The sequence below is a fragment of the Sporobolomyces koalae genome (assembly GCF_050403365.1).
Source record: "Sporobolomyces koalae JCM15063 DNA, S_koalae_JCM15063T_v1_ctg10, whole genome shotgun sequence".
Taxonomy (NCBI): domain Eukaryota; kingdom Fungi; phylum Basidiomycota; class Microbotryomycetes; order Sporidiobolales; family Sporidiobolaceae; genus Sporobolomyces; species Sporobolomyces koalae.
Genome location: NW_027481761.1, coordinates 455912 through 471263, shown reverse-complemented (window position 1 = coordinate 471263; position 15352 = coordinate 455912). Strand labels below are relative to the sequence as shown.

Below are 15352 nucleotides of genomic sequence, written 5' to 3'. Positions count from 1 at the left end.
CCAACATCGAATCGAGGTTATCACGACGCCTGGAACTAGAATCGCCGGTTAGCACGACGGCTGTTTCGGTCCTTGAATGTAGTCCTGGACGAGCCCTTTGCTTGCGGCGAAGCAGCAGTGTTCTAAGTTGACAAGCCCCATGGTCAGAGAGAATTGCGAGCGTGGATTAGGCTGCAGAAATAGTTTACCGATCCTAGTCGCCAAACCGAAAGCGCTGCATTGCCTCCGCACACTCTGCAAAAGTTGAACGATTGACGTCAACGCGCGGGCTATGAAGATATCGTGGAAGGAACGTACTCGTTGGGGTTTCCACGGCAGACGAATCGGCAGTTCGTGTCGTCGATCTTGTACGAGCTCGAGGCGATGTCGGTCGTGGAGTACCAACATTCGTGCGAGTACGACAAGCCGACGACCTTGGCGCCAAGCGCGCCAGCAGCGTCTAGGCAGTTCTCGATCGTGAAGTTGGCGACCGCTGTCGAGCTCGGAAGGACGCGCTGTTGGTTCACAAGATCCTTGTAGCAACTGTCGTATGTCCAGCTACCGTAGGTCGTGAGGTCTTTGGGGCCGGTCAATGGCGCGACCTGCGTAATAAGATAGAACTGATCAGCCTCCTTCCTTTCAGGAGTAGGGAATAGTGATGATGTACCTGAACGGATTGATACACGTCCAGCACGGAAGAGCCTCCGCACGTCTTTGTGTTGTCGTTCTTGCAGGGCATGTTGCAGCGAGAAGCGTCAACAGTACCACTGTAAGGCGAGATGGCCGCTCCGGCGTAACATCTGTTTGTGCCAGCTGGTCAGTTTTGCAATCGAGCTCCTGAAATTAGGGTCGACTTACTCTCCGTAGTAAGAGAGCCCAGCGACAGCGTAGCCTTGCGCTTTGGCTGCAGCAAGACATCCCTCGACCGTCGAGTTTGAAGTGAGCGAGTTGGGCAGCGAACGAGCCGAGTTCACAAGATCGGAGTAGCAGCCCTTGTCTTTAACAGACGGCACAGAATCAGTATGTATCTCTCGAGATTCTTCGATGAGCAAAACTCACAGGTCCAGTCCGGGCTGGTCGTGAGTTTAGTCGGAGTGGCTGACGCGAGAGCACTCGAGGTCGTCTTAGACGCGACCGAAGAGGAGGCAGGCGTCGACGAGGAGACAGCACTCGAGATGGGAGTCGAGGAGGCAACCGAAGAGCTGACGACTGCAGAAGAGCTAATGACGGCGGACGAGCTAACGACAGCGGACGAGCGGACGACAGAGGAGGAGGTAACGACCGGCGTCCAAACGATCGCGCTCGAAGTGCTCGAGTTTGCAGTGGTGGAAGCGACCAAAGTGGAAGATGTCGAAGTTGGCACGCTCGAAGTCTTCGCCGAGGACGATGCGGACGAGATTGCGGACGAGTTTGGTCGCGTGTAGAGTTCAAACGACGCTCCTCCAGGTCCACCAGTCCCGCCGCAGTATTGCAGGGGGTTGTCGCGGCAGGTCAATCCGCAAGAACCGGCGCCGAGTGCAGTCGATCCAGCGCCGAGGCTGTTGCCACCCCAACATTCTCCGTGGTACTCGACACCTAGAACCTCAGGACCGTCAGATAGAATCGAAGCAGGGACAAAGCGCATGGTGCGACTCACCACAGTAGGTGTAGTTCTTCGCCGCGCATGCATTAAGACATCCTTCGACAGTTCCGTTCACCGTCGAGAGACCATTAGGCAAAGCGCGACCGTTGACGAGGTCGGAGTAGCAATCTTGGTAAGTCCAGTCTTTGAAGCGAGTGAGCACGGTCGGATCGTTGGGGTTGACGCCGGCTCCGACAGGGGGAGCCGAACCGTTGTAGGCAGCCGTCTGATTGTAGATCTGAGGAGGGGTCGAGCCGCTACACGGGGTAGCGTAGCCATTGCTGAAGCCGGTCACCGGGTTGCAACCAGGCAAAGTCGCGAGGGTTCCGAGAACCTGCTCGTTGACGTCAGGTGTTTTGCGGCAGCTGTGGCCGGGGCTGTAGAGGTCAAAGACCTTGCAGTACTCGATGATACCCGAATCACTCGTGCAAGTGTCGATGGCCGTTTGCAGCACTTGACGGTCCCAGCCGTTGAAGAAGTCACTGTGAGATTCGTGTGGCGAGGTCAGCTTGAAGAAGTCTAGACGGAACTGACATCGAGGCTCACCCGTGATAGCCATAGCCGGTGGCGTCTCCCATAGCAAGGACGAAAGGCTGAGTCGAATTGAGCGCTTGACTCCTGCGAGAGTTCCAGGGATCGACACTCCACATGATCTCGTAGAACAGGGTCACGACGCGGACCGGGTGAGTCGAAGGGCACGGTCCACTTTCGCCACCGATAGGGTACGCCATGTGCGAGAAGTGGTCCGTCGAGTCGAGATCGTTGCCGTTCCAGCACGACGGGAAGCGGATCTCTCCTCGGAGACCGTTCGGGCAGTTGTACGGGGGCAGGTAAGGTTGGCGAGTCGCCGAGACAGGAGCGCCGAGGCAGTTCCAACCGATCGCCTGGTCCTTGTCGCTCGAGCCGTCGTAGAAACGCTTGAACGGGTTGCCGGTGAGCATGCGGAGGCCGTCGGGGAAAGCGGTCACGTTCGTCTTGTCGGTGGGATGAAAGCGCGGCAGGTAGTAGATCAAGCCTCCGCCGACGGCATCGACCGAAGTGAACGAGCCGTTCGCCCATTGAAAGTACATTTGCGGGGTCCAATAGTTTGACATGTCTTGTTTGACAAGACAGCTCGTGCATTCGGATGCACGAAGTTGCTCAAAGGTGGTGCCGAGCGCAAAGTTACTCGCACCAAGAATGTTGTGCACATGACCACTGTCGTCAAAAAGAAGCAGCGGAAGCGCACAGAGGATCAGCGATAAAGATTTCGAAGCGCGTCGCGTGCATGAGAAGTTGGGTGAACTAACGAGACTTGATACGGCGAAACGATCGTGTCTGCACGCTCAATCACGAGCGAGTTGCCACATGGTCTGTTTGCACAACTAGTCAGTTATCCATCCGAGGGGAATGAGAGCCGCGAGGAGAGAGGGCTCACAATCGCCAGAACGCCTCGACCAGATTCGCAGCCAGAAGCGCCGCTACCAGAGCAGTCTGCATGACCGGCATGCTTGAACAAACGCCTAGTCTCTTGAAAGTCGAAAGAATGAGAGAAAGAGCGGCGGGAGGAGCGAACCTTGCAGCTCCATGCTGCACCTCGGAAGATCGGCGAACCGGGGGTTTTCTAGAAATCCGGGGCCGAGCGGGTGGGGTCTGTAATGTCACTTGTGCATTGCTCGAGAAGGAAAGAACTTTCGTAATGTTCTTTTGAGAGCTTGATCGAGATGCGAGGCGTTCCTTGAAAACCTTTCTCGAACGGGAAAGTAAACATTTCGCTTTCAAAAGTGCAAAGTGGTCCTCGCCTCGCCACCGCCGTGATCGTTCCCAACGCGGCTTAGCGTCAATGAGTGCTCAAGCGTCCGTCCGACGAAAGCAGGTGCGAGCCAGTCTGATAACTTGTAATTTGCGGGGCATGCTGCCGGCGCAGGGTCCCGGTGTTCTCGATGCAGCACCGAGCATGCGCTTGGAGCCCAGCAGTATTGGCAAGCCCAGCGAACTCTCGCGATTCGAACTGAGAGTAGGTTCCGAAGGAACCGAATGGTGTACAGTAGCGCCCGCCACTGCATGTCCCGCATCTGATCCATGTCCGGATAGTGCCGTCGAGCTCACGCAATACTTGCGAGTTGTCCTCGGCCAAAGGCAGAGAGATCGCTGCATTGACCGGTTACTTCGGGCCAAACAGAGCGCACGAAGCTCTTTCCACAGATCGGTAGAAATTGAGCTAGGCCTCGAGCCCGGTCAATCAATGTAGTCAAAAGATGTCGGGGGCCACTCGTAGATTATCTATCAGCTTATAACAAATTCACACACTCTCGTACACAGTTCGTGTATTCCTTATGATGCGGTGACGGTGAGCCAAAGGTGTGAGATTGAGAGGCGCAGGATTCTTCGCTGGATCGCAGCATTGCATGCAAGTACTCCCACAACATTTGCCAGTTCAACCTCATCGGGTTACAGCCAGGTCGGGAACCACGGGTGATCCCACTTGAACGAAGGTGTTTCGGACACTGGTGAATCCTGAACCGACGCGAGTTTTTGTTGGTTTGCAAACGCCGTTCTCCGCAGAGATGCAAGATTCTGTTTTCATTACCGCAAGTGATAACACGTCAGTCAGATTCAAGGGATGTAGATCGCAAGGGGACTTACCCTCAGAGCGAATTCTGGTCGCACTGAGCAGCCTCGTTCTGCCAAAGGGACAGTGCCCATCGCTGTCAATGCGGAGACTGCCTGATTCAATGCCAAAGTACCTTCTTGCGCAAGAGACGAACGCTGGTATCGGGAAAATTCGTTGTGGTGAGCTCGGCGGACATTGTGCTTGAGCAAAAATCAAACACGCACATCTCTAGAACGGAGCTCTTCAAGATTCACAGAGTACGTGTCGAACCCTATCCGAGATTTGACGATCGTTCCAGATTCGCCGGCTCGGATCCAGTCGAACCGTTGTGCGTACCGTCCTCGATCGACCTTGTTCTGGTCCAGCACAACTGAAGCGAGGAACGGGGACGAATGTTTTGTTTTTGGCGAGGGGAACAGGATCGAAAGCTATCGCCGTAAAAGATAATTGTGGATTAAGTAGAGCAAGCGTTGACAAACTTGCGACAGCGGTACTCACTATGATCGATGCACGCGCCATTTGGCCAATCGCGTTCGCTTCGGCTCGTCTCGCTTCGAGGTATCCCTTCTGTTCTCGATCCGCATGGTCTCGGAGGTCCTTCCAGCACAGTTCCAATTCCCTCGCGATTTCCCGCACGACGAACCAAACCCGATCCCACTCTTCGCTTCGGTACAGTTCCATCACGTTTTCAAACCCGGAACAGACGTTCTCGAGGATCAAATCGAGCAAGCTCGTTCGGACGACCATCTCGATCGATTCGATCCTGTTCTTGAGTACAGTATCGTCCGCATCGGTCATCGATTCCAATCCGGGTAGGATCGTTCGGGTTTCTGCGAGGAATTCGATCCAGGTTGAGATCGATTTCCGAATCCACCTGAATTGTCGCGTTCGGTTCTGACCGGCGAGCGGCAAGCTCGTGCGTAACAGCTCTTGCGCGAGTTTCTCGAGCCACGCGAACGCGACGTGAGCCGGAGCCGAGTAGTCCGATTCGGTTTGATGCAGCTCGTACATCTCGATGAGGAAGAAACTGGTCGGGATCGAAGCGAGGGTCGACAGGAAGGAAGTGGCCAGATGTATCAAGGGTGAGACAGAGAATACGTGCGAAGGTGTCGATGCAAGGACGGTCTGTCAAAAAGGATTTTCGCAGTGGTGAGTGTGACAGGCGGCAAGCGCACAGGAGGAAATTGAGCTCGTACTTGGTGTACGCTCCTCAGGTACGGCGACACTTCCCTGCGAGCCATCATGCGCGAGTACTCTTTGACCTGTTTATATCCCATCTTTTCGCTTCTCCATCCGTCCCACACTTCGCACAACCCCTTCAGTTCCGCAACAAGATGTCTGACAAATTTGTCATAGCTTTCTCCTAGCGGTATCGGATCAATCAGTCGTGGCGGCTGAGATGTGGCGAGGAGTGGAACTGAGTGCGAGGGAGAAAAGATCGATTCGAGGTATGGCGGAGGGCTAAAGTCGGAAGCTGTGCTGCCCGTGGCCGCAGTCGGAAGTCGGGCCAAATAGCTCGACATTCGGCCCAGGTGGTTCTGGATCTGAGAGGGCGTCGTATGGGCTGGAAAGGTTAGCAATGCCAAAGTATACAAGAGATCCTGCGTCACACGTGTCAGTCGTTGAGCTGTAGAGTGTTTGGCAATCTCGAATGCTCACTGTGCGCAACATGACACGAAGCGTGAGATCCTCGATCGATGTTTGATTTGTTGATGCTTGGGATTTGAGCCAATTCGATGCCTCGTCTAGCAGTTTGAGCACATCGTCGATAGAGATTTTCCGGTCTCGTGGGGGCGCAGCGGCAGCTCCTTCTTGACCCGAGACCAGGAGAGGATTGGGAGACGGTGGAGGTGAAGGCGAGTGCGTCCCAGATCTCGGGTAGCAAGCGGCCATGAGCGAATCAAAGGAAAGAGTCGAAGACGCGAGATGTACATCCTCATGCTAGACGAGCAGGGTCAATGGAGCGGAGAAGGAATGTGATAGATCGATGGGGCCTCACCTCGTACACCTGGCCTTTGCAGCATTCTTCCCAAACGATCTCTTGCGTTTTGAGGATTGCGAGCAACATGGCTCTGAGCACGTCCTGGATCGAATCAACGGGCCTTTGCGAACAAGTTGACGCAAGAAGTGTCAAGGATGGGATCCTGAAGTAGTTGCAGTTCCACAAAGTCGACATGAGGGGTTGTCCATCTTGGAAAGTGGCCTGAGAATCGCCATTTCAGTTCTCGGAACTGGGTTGTGCGGTTCTTATCAGGCGGAAGGAACGTACCTCTAGACGCATGAGCTCGTCGACGACCCATAGGACTTCGCGTGCGTCGAGAGTTCGGGAGGGATCGAATTCGGGGAGGTGCGTTCGCGTGTGCTGTCGTGCGGAAACGTACGAGTCGGTTCTCGGGTCGTTGATCTAGCCGTTCCAAGAGAACCGAAAGTGTCAGGAAGTGGAAAGGTACGGGTCGGTCGCGGCATGGACTCGCCTCGATGGCAGACATGAGATCCATCATCGAGTAGCGCGGATCCTGCACGAGCTGTCCTATCGCGAGATCCGAGAGGGCCGCATCGAATGCGGCTTTGCAGTCGACCCACTCGTTGTCGGGGATGTCATCGAGGGTATTCATTTGGTCCTGGGTGCACAGACAAAGGTCAATGCGACATTCGCGAGCAGCATCAACGAGACTCGGACAGCAACATCCAAGCATACTTCGCTCGAGCGGATCGATCGATGTAGCTCTTCCGATTCCGATGCTGGGCACGCTCGATGCGCCAAGTGCTGTTCGAGACGAGGCTGGCGAGGCGTTCAATGATGTTGTCGTTGATTCTTCGACCAGAACTGCCTGCTCCCTTGCGATCTTCCGAGATGCCCCTAGCGTCCTCGTAGGTCGGTTTGCTGCTAGAGAGATGCGACGAGTGCAATGTCGTCAACACTTTGATGAGACGAAGTGCCGACCGTCACTCTCGCTCTACCTCACTCCACGACGTGCCCGATCACGAAGACCTGAGGCATCACGAGCACTATCCTCGGTTTGGCCCTCGAAACGTTTCCCCAAGCCCGAGAACCGCGCTGTACTCACACTCCCCGCTCCTCCTTTCTCTCGCTGCTCAATCCTCTCGCACGTACCGAATGTCTAGCTCGCAACCTTCCAAGCGCAGCGAAAACTATCCTGAAGGGGACGACGAACCATGGTGGGAGCGCGATCGCCGTGGCGGCAGTGCTGCACGAGACCAGCACAACGTGAGGAACAGCCACCGCGACTACCGCGACGACCGCGCTCGGGGCTACAACACTGCAAGGCATGACGACCGCAGATCACCGCCGCATGATCAATCGGGAGGTCGGGGCTACCGAGCGCCACCACGAGGCTCGTATCGCGGCGGCGGAGGATACTCTGACCGACGGCCTCGCGACGATTACCCGAGGGGTCACCCTCCATCACATCAGCCTGCGTACGGAAACGTTCCGGGGCGGGAAGAGGGAGAGTGAGTACCCTGTGTCTATTGCCCCATTTCTCACACTCTGCGTGAGAGGCCGACTGACCCAGTGTTCGATCTGTACAGGGTCATGCTCAACTACTCGGACGCTCCGTCGCGTCAGTATCGGTCTCCTGAGAATCACTACCGCCAACTCTCCCCGGGGCGTTTTCAGGAACCTTCCGGACCTCACCCGTCAAGACCGAGTACTAGCGCGTCGTCTGCAGCACCTGGTGCAGCACCGTCCGTAAGTGTTCCAACCGAGGTGGATTCGACTCCCCTCAGTTTGGACCCGGTAGAGGAACCCGATCCTGAACAAGTCTTAGCAGAGCGTCGACGCAAACGCGCAGAGATCCTGGCCAAATATGCCAAGGACAAGCCGCAAGAAGCGACAGTTCCGTCGCGCTCTGGCGCTGATACGGCTGCAAGCACACGCGAAAACACCCTCGACCTGGACGGTCCGGAAGAAGAGCGGGCAGCGAAGCGGCCGAAACTCGAATCAGGTAAGCGGTTCTGCCCATGCGTCGCTTAGATTCCTTGTCATAATGATTTTCGGATGTTGACGAACAGATCCAGCGGCAGTTGCTTCAGCTTCGACCACGACGGATCCTTCTCGCGCGACCTCGGTTGAGTCCGTAAACACTCCACAATTGGCCCAATTCACGCTGCTCAAGGATGGCGAAGAAAAGGCAGCAGCTCAAGACGATGCGTCTCTACGCAACGTCGTACACAAGAGTGACATTACGGGCGAGGACGAACCTGAAGTGAGCGCTGCCGACTACAATCCCGATTTCGATCGTCGTGAGGACGAGAAACGGATGGAACGACTCGAAGGATCGAGAAAGACAATCGAGATCGAAGAGGAAAGTGAAGAAGACGAAGAGGAGGACGGTGACGATGACGAAGACGACATGTTTGCGATCGGGACCGAGCAGGAGAAGCCAAAGAAGAAGCGAAGCAAGAAAACAAAGGCAGTTCCAGTGAGTATACTTGCGGCATTCTCCCTTACGAGATCTTGAAGGTTGACCATGACTGCCTGCAGGTCGTTAATCGAATTGTCGATGTGTCAACAAACCCATCGCTCTTGGCCGACAATTTCGATGACGCTGAAGGCTACTACAAAGTCATTCTCGGCGAAGTGCTCGATGGGGGCAGGTACCTCGTGCAGGCGAACCTCGGGAAAGGAATGTTTTCGAGTGTCGTGAAAGCGAAAGATTTGGGAGAGGAAGGCAAGGGAGTTTATCAGGACGCGGATGGAGACCGCCGAGAAGTCGCTATCAAGATGGTCAGGAGCCAGGAGAGCATGTGAGCGTACACCCTTTCGGCTCTCGATTTGATCGATGCACTCGACTGACACGGCGACGAGCCACTCAAACAGGTTCAAGGCCGGCCTGAAGGAAGCTCAAATCCTGCGCCGGTTGATGGACGCCGATCCGGAAGACAAGCGACATATGATCCGCCTCTTGCGTACATTTGAGCACCGAGGCCACCTGTGTCTCGTCTTCGAGTCGCTCAGCATGAACTTGCGAGAGGTCGTCAAGCGGTATGGAAAGGATGTTGGTCTGAACCTGAGGGCGGTGAGAACGTATGCGAGTCAGATGTTCCTCGCGCTCGCACTCATGAAGAAGTGCGAGCTCATGCACGCTGATCTAAAGCCCGATAACATTCTCGTCAGTACCGAAGATGACTCGCACCTCCGCTGATTTGGAGCCGCACTGACGTTGCAGATCTGCCTCTCCCACAGGTGAACGAGTCGAAATCGACACTCAAGGTCTGTGACTTGGGCTCGGCATCAGATACGAGCGAGAACGACATCACGCCGTACCTCGTTTCGCGGTTTTACCGTGCGCCTGAGATCAGTACGTGGTTCTGCGGCGCTTCTTCCATGCATCCGCCTGGGCTGACTCTCGTCTGTCCTACCTCGCAGTCCTTGGCTTGCCATACGATTGCTCACTCGATGTGTGGTCAATCGGATGTACTTTGTACGAGCTGTACACTGGAAAGCGAGTCGACATTCCTCCGTTCTCGAGTCTTCTTTCCTTCATCTTGGATGCTCACCGGTTTCTCGTGTTCAGGATCCTGTTCCCCGGCCGCACCAACAATCACATGCTATTGCTCATGATGGAGACCAAAGGCAAGATCCCGAACAAATTGATCAAGAAAGCGCGGTTCGGCGATCAACACTTTGACGAGAACCAGAATTTCCTGTCCCACGAGAAGAACGTGTGTTCTTTCGCCCTTTTGTCTGCAACTGGTCGTATCTATCGCTGACATGTATCCTATGCCTGCCATGTCTGCTCAACAGGACACGATCACGCCTCGACAGATTCCCTCGAAACCTCCTTCAGACTTGCGTTCGAGGTTGATGCCGTCCGGCACGACGCGTAACCTCAAGGATGACGAAGTGAGGCTTTTGAGCAACTTTGTCGACCTCCTCGACAAGATGTTGAGTCTCGAACCATCGAAGCGACCCTTGCCCAGGGTGAGTCAACCATTCAGGAATCTCGTTCGGATTCACGGATAACTGACAATCTGGGTTTCTTCTTTATTGCCGTGTCAGGATCTTCTCGCGCATCCGTTCATTCGGGGATGAGAAGCAGATGTTTCGTTCTTAGCATCTCTTACATACTGTCCTGTCTGTTCGCAATTCAGTCAAGTGCAACAAGTTCTGGCTTGCTCGCTCGCCAGGTGAGAACTGTGTAAATAGGCGAAGTATATTATGCGACTTTTTCTTTCTCCGCTTTCTTTTTCCCTGGAATACCTAAATAGCCATGTATCGTGAGTGTACCTGGTTGGAGCATCTCGCGACTGTACGCGCCTTGCATGAAATCGGAAGAGATAGATCCGCTTCCGTCATTACGTCTGTCTGATCTCTTCTCTACAGCCTATCAACATGGTGAGCTCTCGCTCGTTCGAGCTGCCTTCTGTTAGCTAGCGATGGACTGACCAGAGAAGCTTGCGATCTGGCTAGTCCTCTGACGAAGAGTTTCAAGATTACGACGAAGACGCGTACGACTCGGACCTGTTCATCGATGAAGATCAACCTCGAGCTCCACCTCAACAATCGAGACCTACCGAACCTGCTCCAATCCGAAGGTACCAAGCTCCACCGCCACCTCTCGGAGGAGGAGGAGCAGGTTCGGACGATGATGACGAATTGGATCCGTACGCCGCTGCGGCCGGTCCCGCTGGATCGAGAGGAGTGAGACGGTTCTTGAACCCGAACGCGTTCCAAACTGGGTTTGGAGGACATGCGTTCGCACGACCTCCTGCGAGTGCGTTCCGACGTCAGTACCGTGCGTATTCAACCGCGATCCTCGAAGTGCAACAAGGTAGGAGTTACAGTGGTGGACGTCAGAACCTCATGTTTGGAGGCAAGAGTGAGTTTCCACCAGTCTTGAGCGCGAAAAACGCAAGAGGAGATTTGCTGATTTTCGTACTGTCGGATTCAGTTGTTATGCCGCCTTCGGCTCTCGAAGAGCTCAGTACGTCCATGTTTCTCTCTCTCTTCTCTCCTATTGAACACGCAAGAGTGTGATTAAACACGTTGTGCGCTCATGCAGCTCAACTCGATATCGAGCTGCCCATCAACTTTGAGATTACCAACCCCAAGATTCCCGATCTCAACACCCACGTCGGTGTTCTCGAATTCATCGCAGATGAAGGTTGCGTCAATTTGCCTCAATGGGTCAGTCTGATTTTGCTCAGAATGAGATTCCCTTCCCTCGAGCGTGTCCTGACTCGAGAGAAATGGACAGATTATGGATCAGTTGCGCTTGAACGAGGGAGACCCAATCCGGATTGTCGGAGGTCGTTACCCCAAGGGCAAGATGGTCAAGCTGCAACCGCAGAGTGTCGACTTTCTTGAAATCAGTGACCCGAAAGCGGCGTGAGTGATTCCCACCGGCGATCCGCGCATTTTGACCATCACGGTGAGGTCGTGACTCACAAATCGCGGTCTCTGCTCTCATCAACAGGCTCGAAAAGGCGATTGTCAACTATGCGTGCTTGTCGGCTGGAGACATTATCGAAGTGGCGTATCAGTCACTCACGTTCCGACTGTTGATTATGGAGATCACGCCGCCGGGACCGGCCATTTCGGTCGTCGACACGGATCTCGAAGTCGACTTTGCTCCTCCAGTAGGTTACGTCGAACCCGAGTACAAGCCGAGGGGAGTCGACCTACCGACGATGGCACAGAAGCTAGGAATCGACACGAAGGGTGTCCAGGAAGTCGATGGCAAAGGTAGCGGCACAAGTACGCCGACGCGGGGTGCGGCAGGCAAAGGCAAAGGGAAGGAGACAGACGAACCGACGCCAGCGTTCGAGGCGTTCCGAGGCAGCGGCAACAACCTCAAGGGCAGCAGGGTCAAAGGCAAGGGAGTGAAAGCCAAAGCGATCGAACAGGTCGACGAAGGATCTCGAATCATTCGTACCGAGTGAGCCCATCTCTCCTTCGTACAGCTTTGAACTCGCATTGACCTGGATCTGCTGTAATCTCTCAATTCAAGCCAACCTCGGATCGTGACTGCCGACACGCAACTCGGCACTCGGCATGTACCAGCTGCGCTCAACCTGCCGTTCGGTACCCTGTTCTTTGGCTACGACTTGTCCAACACGTTGCCGCCACCTGGATCGGCCGCTGAAGTCGCTCAGCGCGCTGAACAAGCCGAAAAGGCACAAGCCGACATGGTACCTTTCGCGGGCATTTCGGGGACGGGAGCGACGTTGAGTGGACGCGCTGCACGAGGTGGAGGAGCGAGCGCGGAAGCACGAGGTCCGGCCGGTGCGCCGGCAGCTTCAAGTTCGAATCGCGCGTCCTCGGCAGCGACGAGAGAAGGGTCCGCGGTACCCTTCTCGGGCGCGGGCAACACGCTGGGCGGGAACAAGAAGAAGGTGGAAGAAATTGTGATCGACTAGCTCGATTGAATGCTGCTGCGGCTCGTGCGGTTGTCTAGTAAATGTAGCTTGTTTGAATACAGTACCCTCCCCTTGCAATCGTTTGTGAATCAGTTTTCAAATAGATTCGAAGCTTCGGGAATGGTCGCACGCGAACTTTTGATCAGCGGTTCGTATCAGTCGACTCGACATGTTTCCGCCCGATCAGACCCCAACGCATGCTGAGCAGGTGGCCGCCTATCCGCCTCTCGAGCTGCCCCCGAACCTGCGAGTCGCGTTCATCCATCCCGATCTCGGTTTAGGTTCGTCCCCACATCGTCCCGTTCTCATCCACTTTGACGCTTGAACTCGAGCTCGTCTGCTCAGTCGTGTCCTCGGATTAGCTCTCTGGTACTGACTAGTTGCGGCGCGCAGGTGGTGCTGAACGACTCGTGGTCGATGCTGCGCTCGCTCTGCAACAACGAGGACACCACGTCGAGATCTTTACCAGCTACCACGAAGACGGCAATACTGGTCGCAGCTTCGAGGAGACACGTAACGGTAGGTCTCACCCCCTCATCTATGGTTCCGAATCTAGGAGAAACTGCTGCGCACGAACTCGATAGTCTCGCGCCGACTTTCGCAACCAGCGCAACCAGCGCGTGTCGATCTTTGCGTTCTCATAATACCTACAGCAAGGCACTTGGAACGAGACAGAGTCCAAAAACAGCTTGGAGCGACGAGCATTGACCTGATTCTTGAATCGTTCGTCGCGTCTCGATAGGATCCCTCAATGTACATGTCCTCGGCAACTCGATCTTCCCGCGTTCCCTCTTGGGCCGGTTCACGATCGTCTGTGCCATCTTGCGTCAGCTTCACCTCGTCGCCCAATTCCTGCTCGCGACCCTCTTCTTCCACCTGTCGTCGACCATCTTCTTCCAGGCCTTTGTCCTTCCGCTCGACATCCCGTTCATCTCGTCCGCCGACTGGTCCTTCCGAAGACAGCTCGAACCGTTTGACGTGATCGTCGTCGACCAGCTGTCGACCGCGGTCCCGTTCCTCCGCTGGTTCGGGTTCAACCGCGTCGTGTTCTACTGTCATTTCCCAGACCAGCTCCTCGCGCCCGGTGCCACGTTCGTGCGAGATCCGCGTGGACCGAAAGGGTTCTCACTCCGAGGCGAAATCTCGGCCTTCTACCGAATCCCGATCGACACGGTCGAGGAAATGACGACGGGCGAGAGTGACAAGATCCTCGTCAACTCGGACTTTACCTCGCAAGTGTTTCGCAGCACGTTTCGCGAGTTGCAACGCATTCCGCGCACGGTGTACCCGGCGGTCGACTATCAAGCGTTTGCCAAGAAAGCGGCTGCCAGGAGTGAGGATGAATGGCTGGTCAGGTGAGAATTTCAAGTGCCTCACTGAACCTGTGATGGAAAACTGACAGGGTCACTTTTGATCTTTAGCGAGACGCCAACTCTGTTGTCGATCAACCGGTTCGAGGGCAAGAAAAACATCGCCCTCGCAGTTGAAGCTTTTGCCAAAGTCCGCCAAGACCACCCGAACCTGCGCCTGATCGTTGCCGGTACGTTCTCACATCAATGCGAATGCACCATTCTTGTTCTTGATGACTTTGAGCCTGACGAAATTGTCAACAATAGGCGGGTTCGACCCACGATTGCCCGACAATGTCATGACGCTCGCAACGCTACAGCAACTCGCGGCCAAGTACGAGATCTCGCAACACACTTACTCTGCAGCACCCCTCTCGCCCATCACGAAAACGGTAGCACCGCGTCGTCGACCGACGATCTCGGCACAGGCTCCGACTCGAGTTGATTTCCCCCAAATCCTGTTCCTGCTCAACATGACTTCGGCACAAAAATCGTACCTCTTGTCGGCAGAGTCGAACATCGCGTTGTTGTACACTCCCATGTACGAACACTTTGGGATCGTACCGCTCGAAGCGATGGCTTCGGGAATTCCGGTCATCGCGACGACGAGTGGAGGACCGACCGAAACCGTCGTCGACGAAGGTTTACCGGAATCCATCACCACTTCGGATTCGGGATCGACTACGACCAACACTACTGGGTTGTTGAGGGCAAACAAAGTCGACGTGTGGGCCGAAGCGATCCAGTCACTCGTGAAACTCTCTCCCACCGCTCGAACCGCGATCGGTAATGCCGGTCGCGAACGAGTCAAGAACGTATTCTCACGAGAACGGTTGGGTGAATCACTCGAGCGTGCGTGTATCGATGCGGGAAGTATCGGGTACCCGATCCCGTACGAAACTGGGTTCAAGAAAATGATCGCGTTTTTCACGATTGGCTCCATCTGTTTCGCGAGCATGATTGCTGCGCTTTTCGTAGGATCGTACTACTAGGCTGCACGTGTAATTTTGATCGGGTTGCAACTTGAAGAGCTGAGCGTCGAGCAATCTCGAGAGATTCAGAGAGAGAGAGTGAGATGTCAGGGATCAACTCGATCCGACTGTAATGCCGCATCGGCAACGGCGACGAGAACGGCCAAAAAGTTGTGCAAAGAGTGCACTGAGGACCAAGCGTGCAAAGTGCGCGCGAAAAACAAAACGATAAACACTGAGAGCCACGGAATCTCCCGCGGTGAGCTCGAGTCAGCGAGCCTAGCGCAGCGATCGGTACATTCTCATGAGCCCGCTTTCGATCTCGTCAAGCTTCGCTGTATAGTATACATACGTACTGAACAAGTATGGTGGAATTGCCTTGTTTTTGCATCGAAGCACAACAATCTTGGAGCCCATATTTTCGGATCGGGAGCTGGAGCCTGAGACGCGTTTT

At 55.0% G+C, this 15352-nt stretch overlaps 5 protein-coding genes across 5 annotated transcripts; 3 read left to right on the top strand and 2 right to left on the bottom strand.

The window, feature by feature from the left end:
* Window positions 1-35: 35 nt before the first annotated feature.
* Window positions 36-3088, bottom strand: JCM15063_001588 (uncharacterized protein; the record flags this gene model as incomplete). Its single annotated transcript, XM_076677851.1, has 10 exons — window positions 36-122; window positions 189-234; window positions 298-581; window positions 647-779; window positions 838-976; window positions 1039-1554; window positions 1616-2082; window positions 2147-2797; window positions 2890-2952; window positions 3018-3088. The coding sequence occupies 10 exons, from the start codon at window positions 3086-3088 to the stop codon at window positions 36-38; spliced, it is 2457 nt and encodes an 818-aa protein (XP_076535175.1).
* Window positions 3089-4030: 942 nt separating this feature from the next.
* On the bottom strand, window positions 4031-6808 carry JCM15063_001587 (uncharacterized protein; the record flags this gene model as incomplete). Its single annotated transcript, XM_076677850.1, has 9 exons — window positions 4031-4156; window positions 4226-4348; window positions 4418-4621; window positions 4692-5318; window positions 5390-5794; window positions 5853-6134; window positions 6193-6396; window positions 6463-6597; window positions 6668-6808. 9 exons carry the CDS (start codon window positions 6806-6808, stop codon window positions 4031-4033), a joined length of 2247 nt encoding a protein of 748 aa, XP_076535174.1.
* A 503-nt stretch (window positions 6809-7311) lies between these two features.
* JCM15063_001586 (PRP4 family serine/threonine-protein kinase) lies at window positions 7312-10251 on the top strand (the record flags this gene model as incomplete). Its single annotated transcript, XM_076677849.1, has 10 exons — window positions 7312-7667; window positions 7746-8161; window positions 8229-8638; window positions 8701-8963; window positions 9037-9328; window positions 9403-9517; window positions 9586-9661; window positions 9734-9881; window positions 9964-10140; window positions 10219-10251. The coding sequence occupies 10 exons, from the start codon at window positions 7312-7314 to the stop codon at window positions 10249-10251; spliced, it is 2286 nt and encodes a 761-aa protein (XP_076535173.1).
* Window positions 10252-10551: 300 nt separating this feature from the next.
* Window positions 10552-12578, top strand: UFD1 (polyubiquitin-binding protein UFD1; the record flags this gene model as incomplete). Its single annotated transcript, XM_076677848.1, has 7 exons — window positions 10552-10554; window positions 10630-11038; window positions 11111-11143; window positions 11222-11346; window positions 11417-11547; window positions 11636-12097; window positions 12170-12578. 7 exons carry the CDS (start codon window positions 10552-10554, stop codon window positions 12576-12578), a joined length of 1572 nt encoding a protein of 523 aa, XP_076535172.1.
* Window positions 12579-12747: 169 nt separating this feature from the next.
* On the top strand, window positions 12748-14919 carry ALG2 (GDP-Man:Man(1)GlcNAc(2)-PP-dolichol alpha-1,3-mannosyltransferase; the record flags this gene model as incomplete). The annotated part of the gene is made up of 5 exons (XM_076677847.1): window positions 12748-12859; window positions 12972-13097; window positions 13321-13933; window positions 14000-14118; window positions 14195-14919. The coding sequence occupies 5 exons, from the start codon at window positions 12748-12750 to the stop codon at window positions 14917-14919; spliced, it is 1695 nt and encodes a 564-aa protein (XP_076535171.1).
* Window positions 14920-15352: the final 433 nt, after the last annotated feature.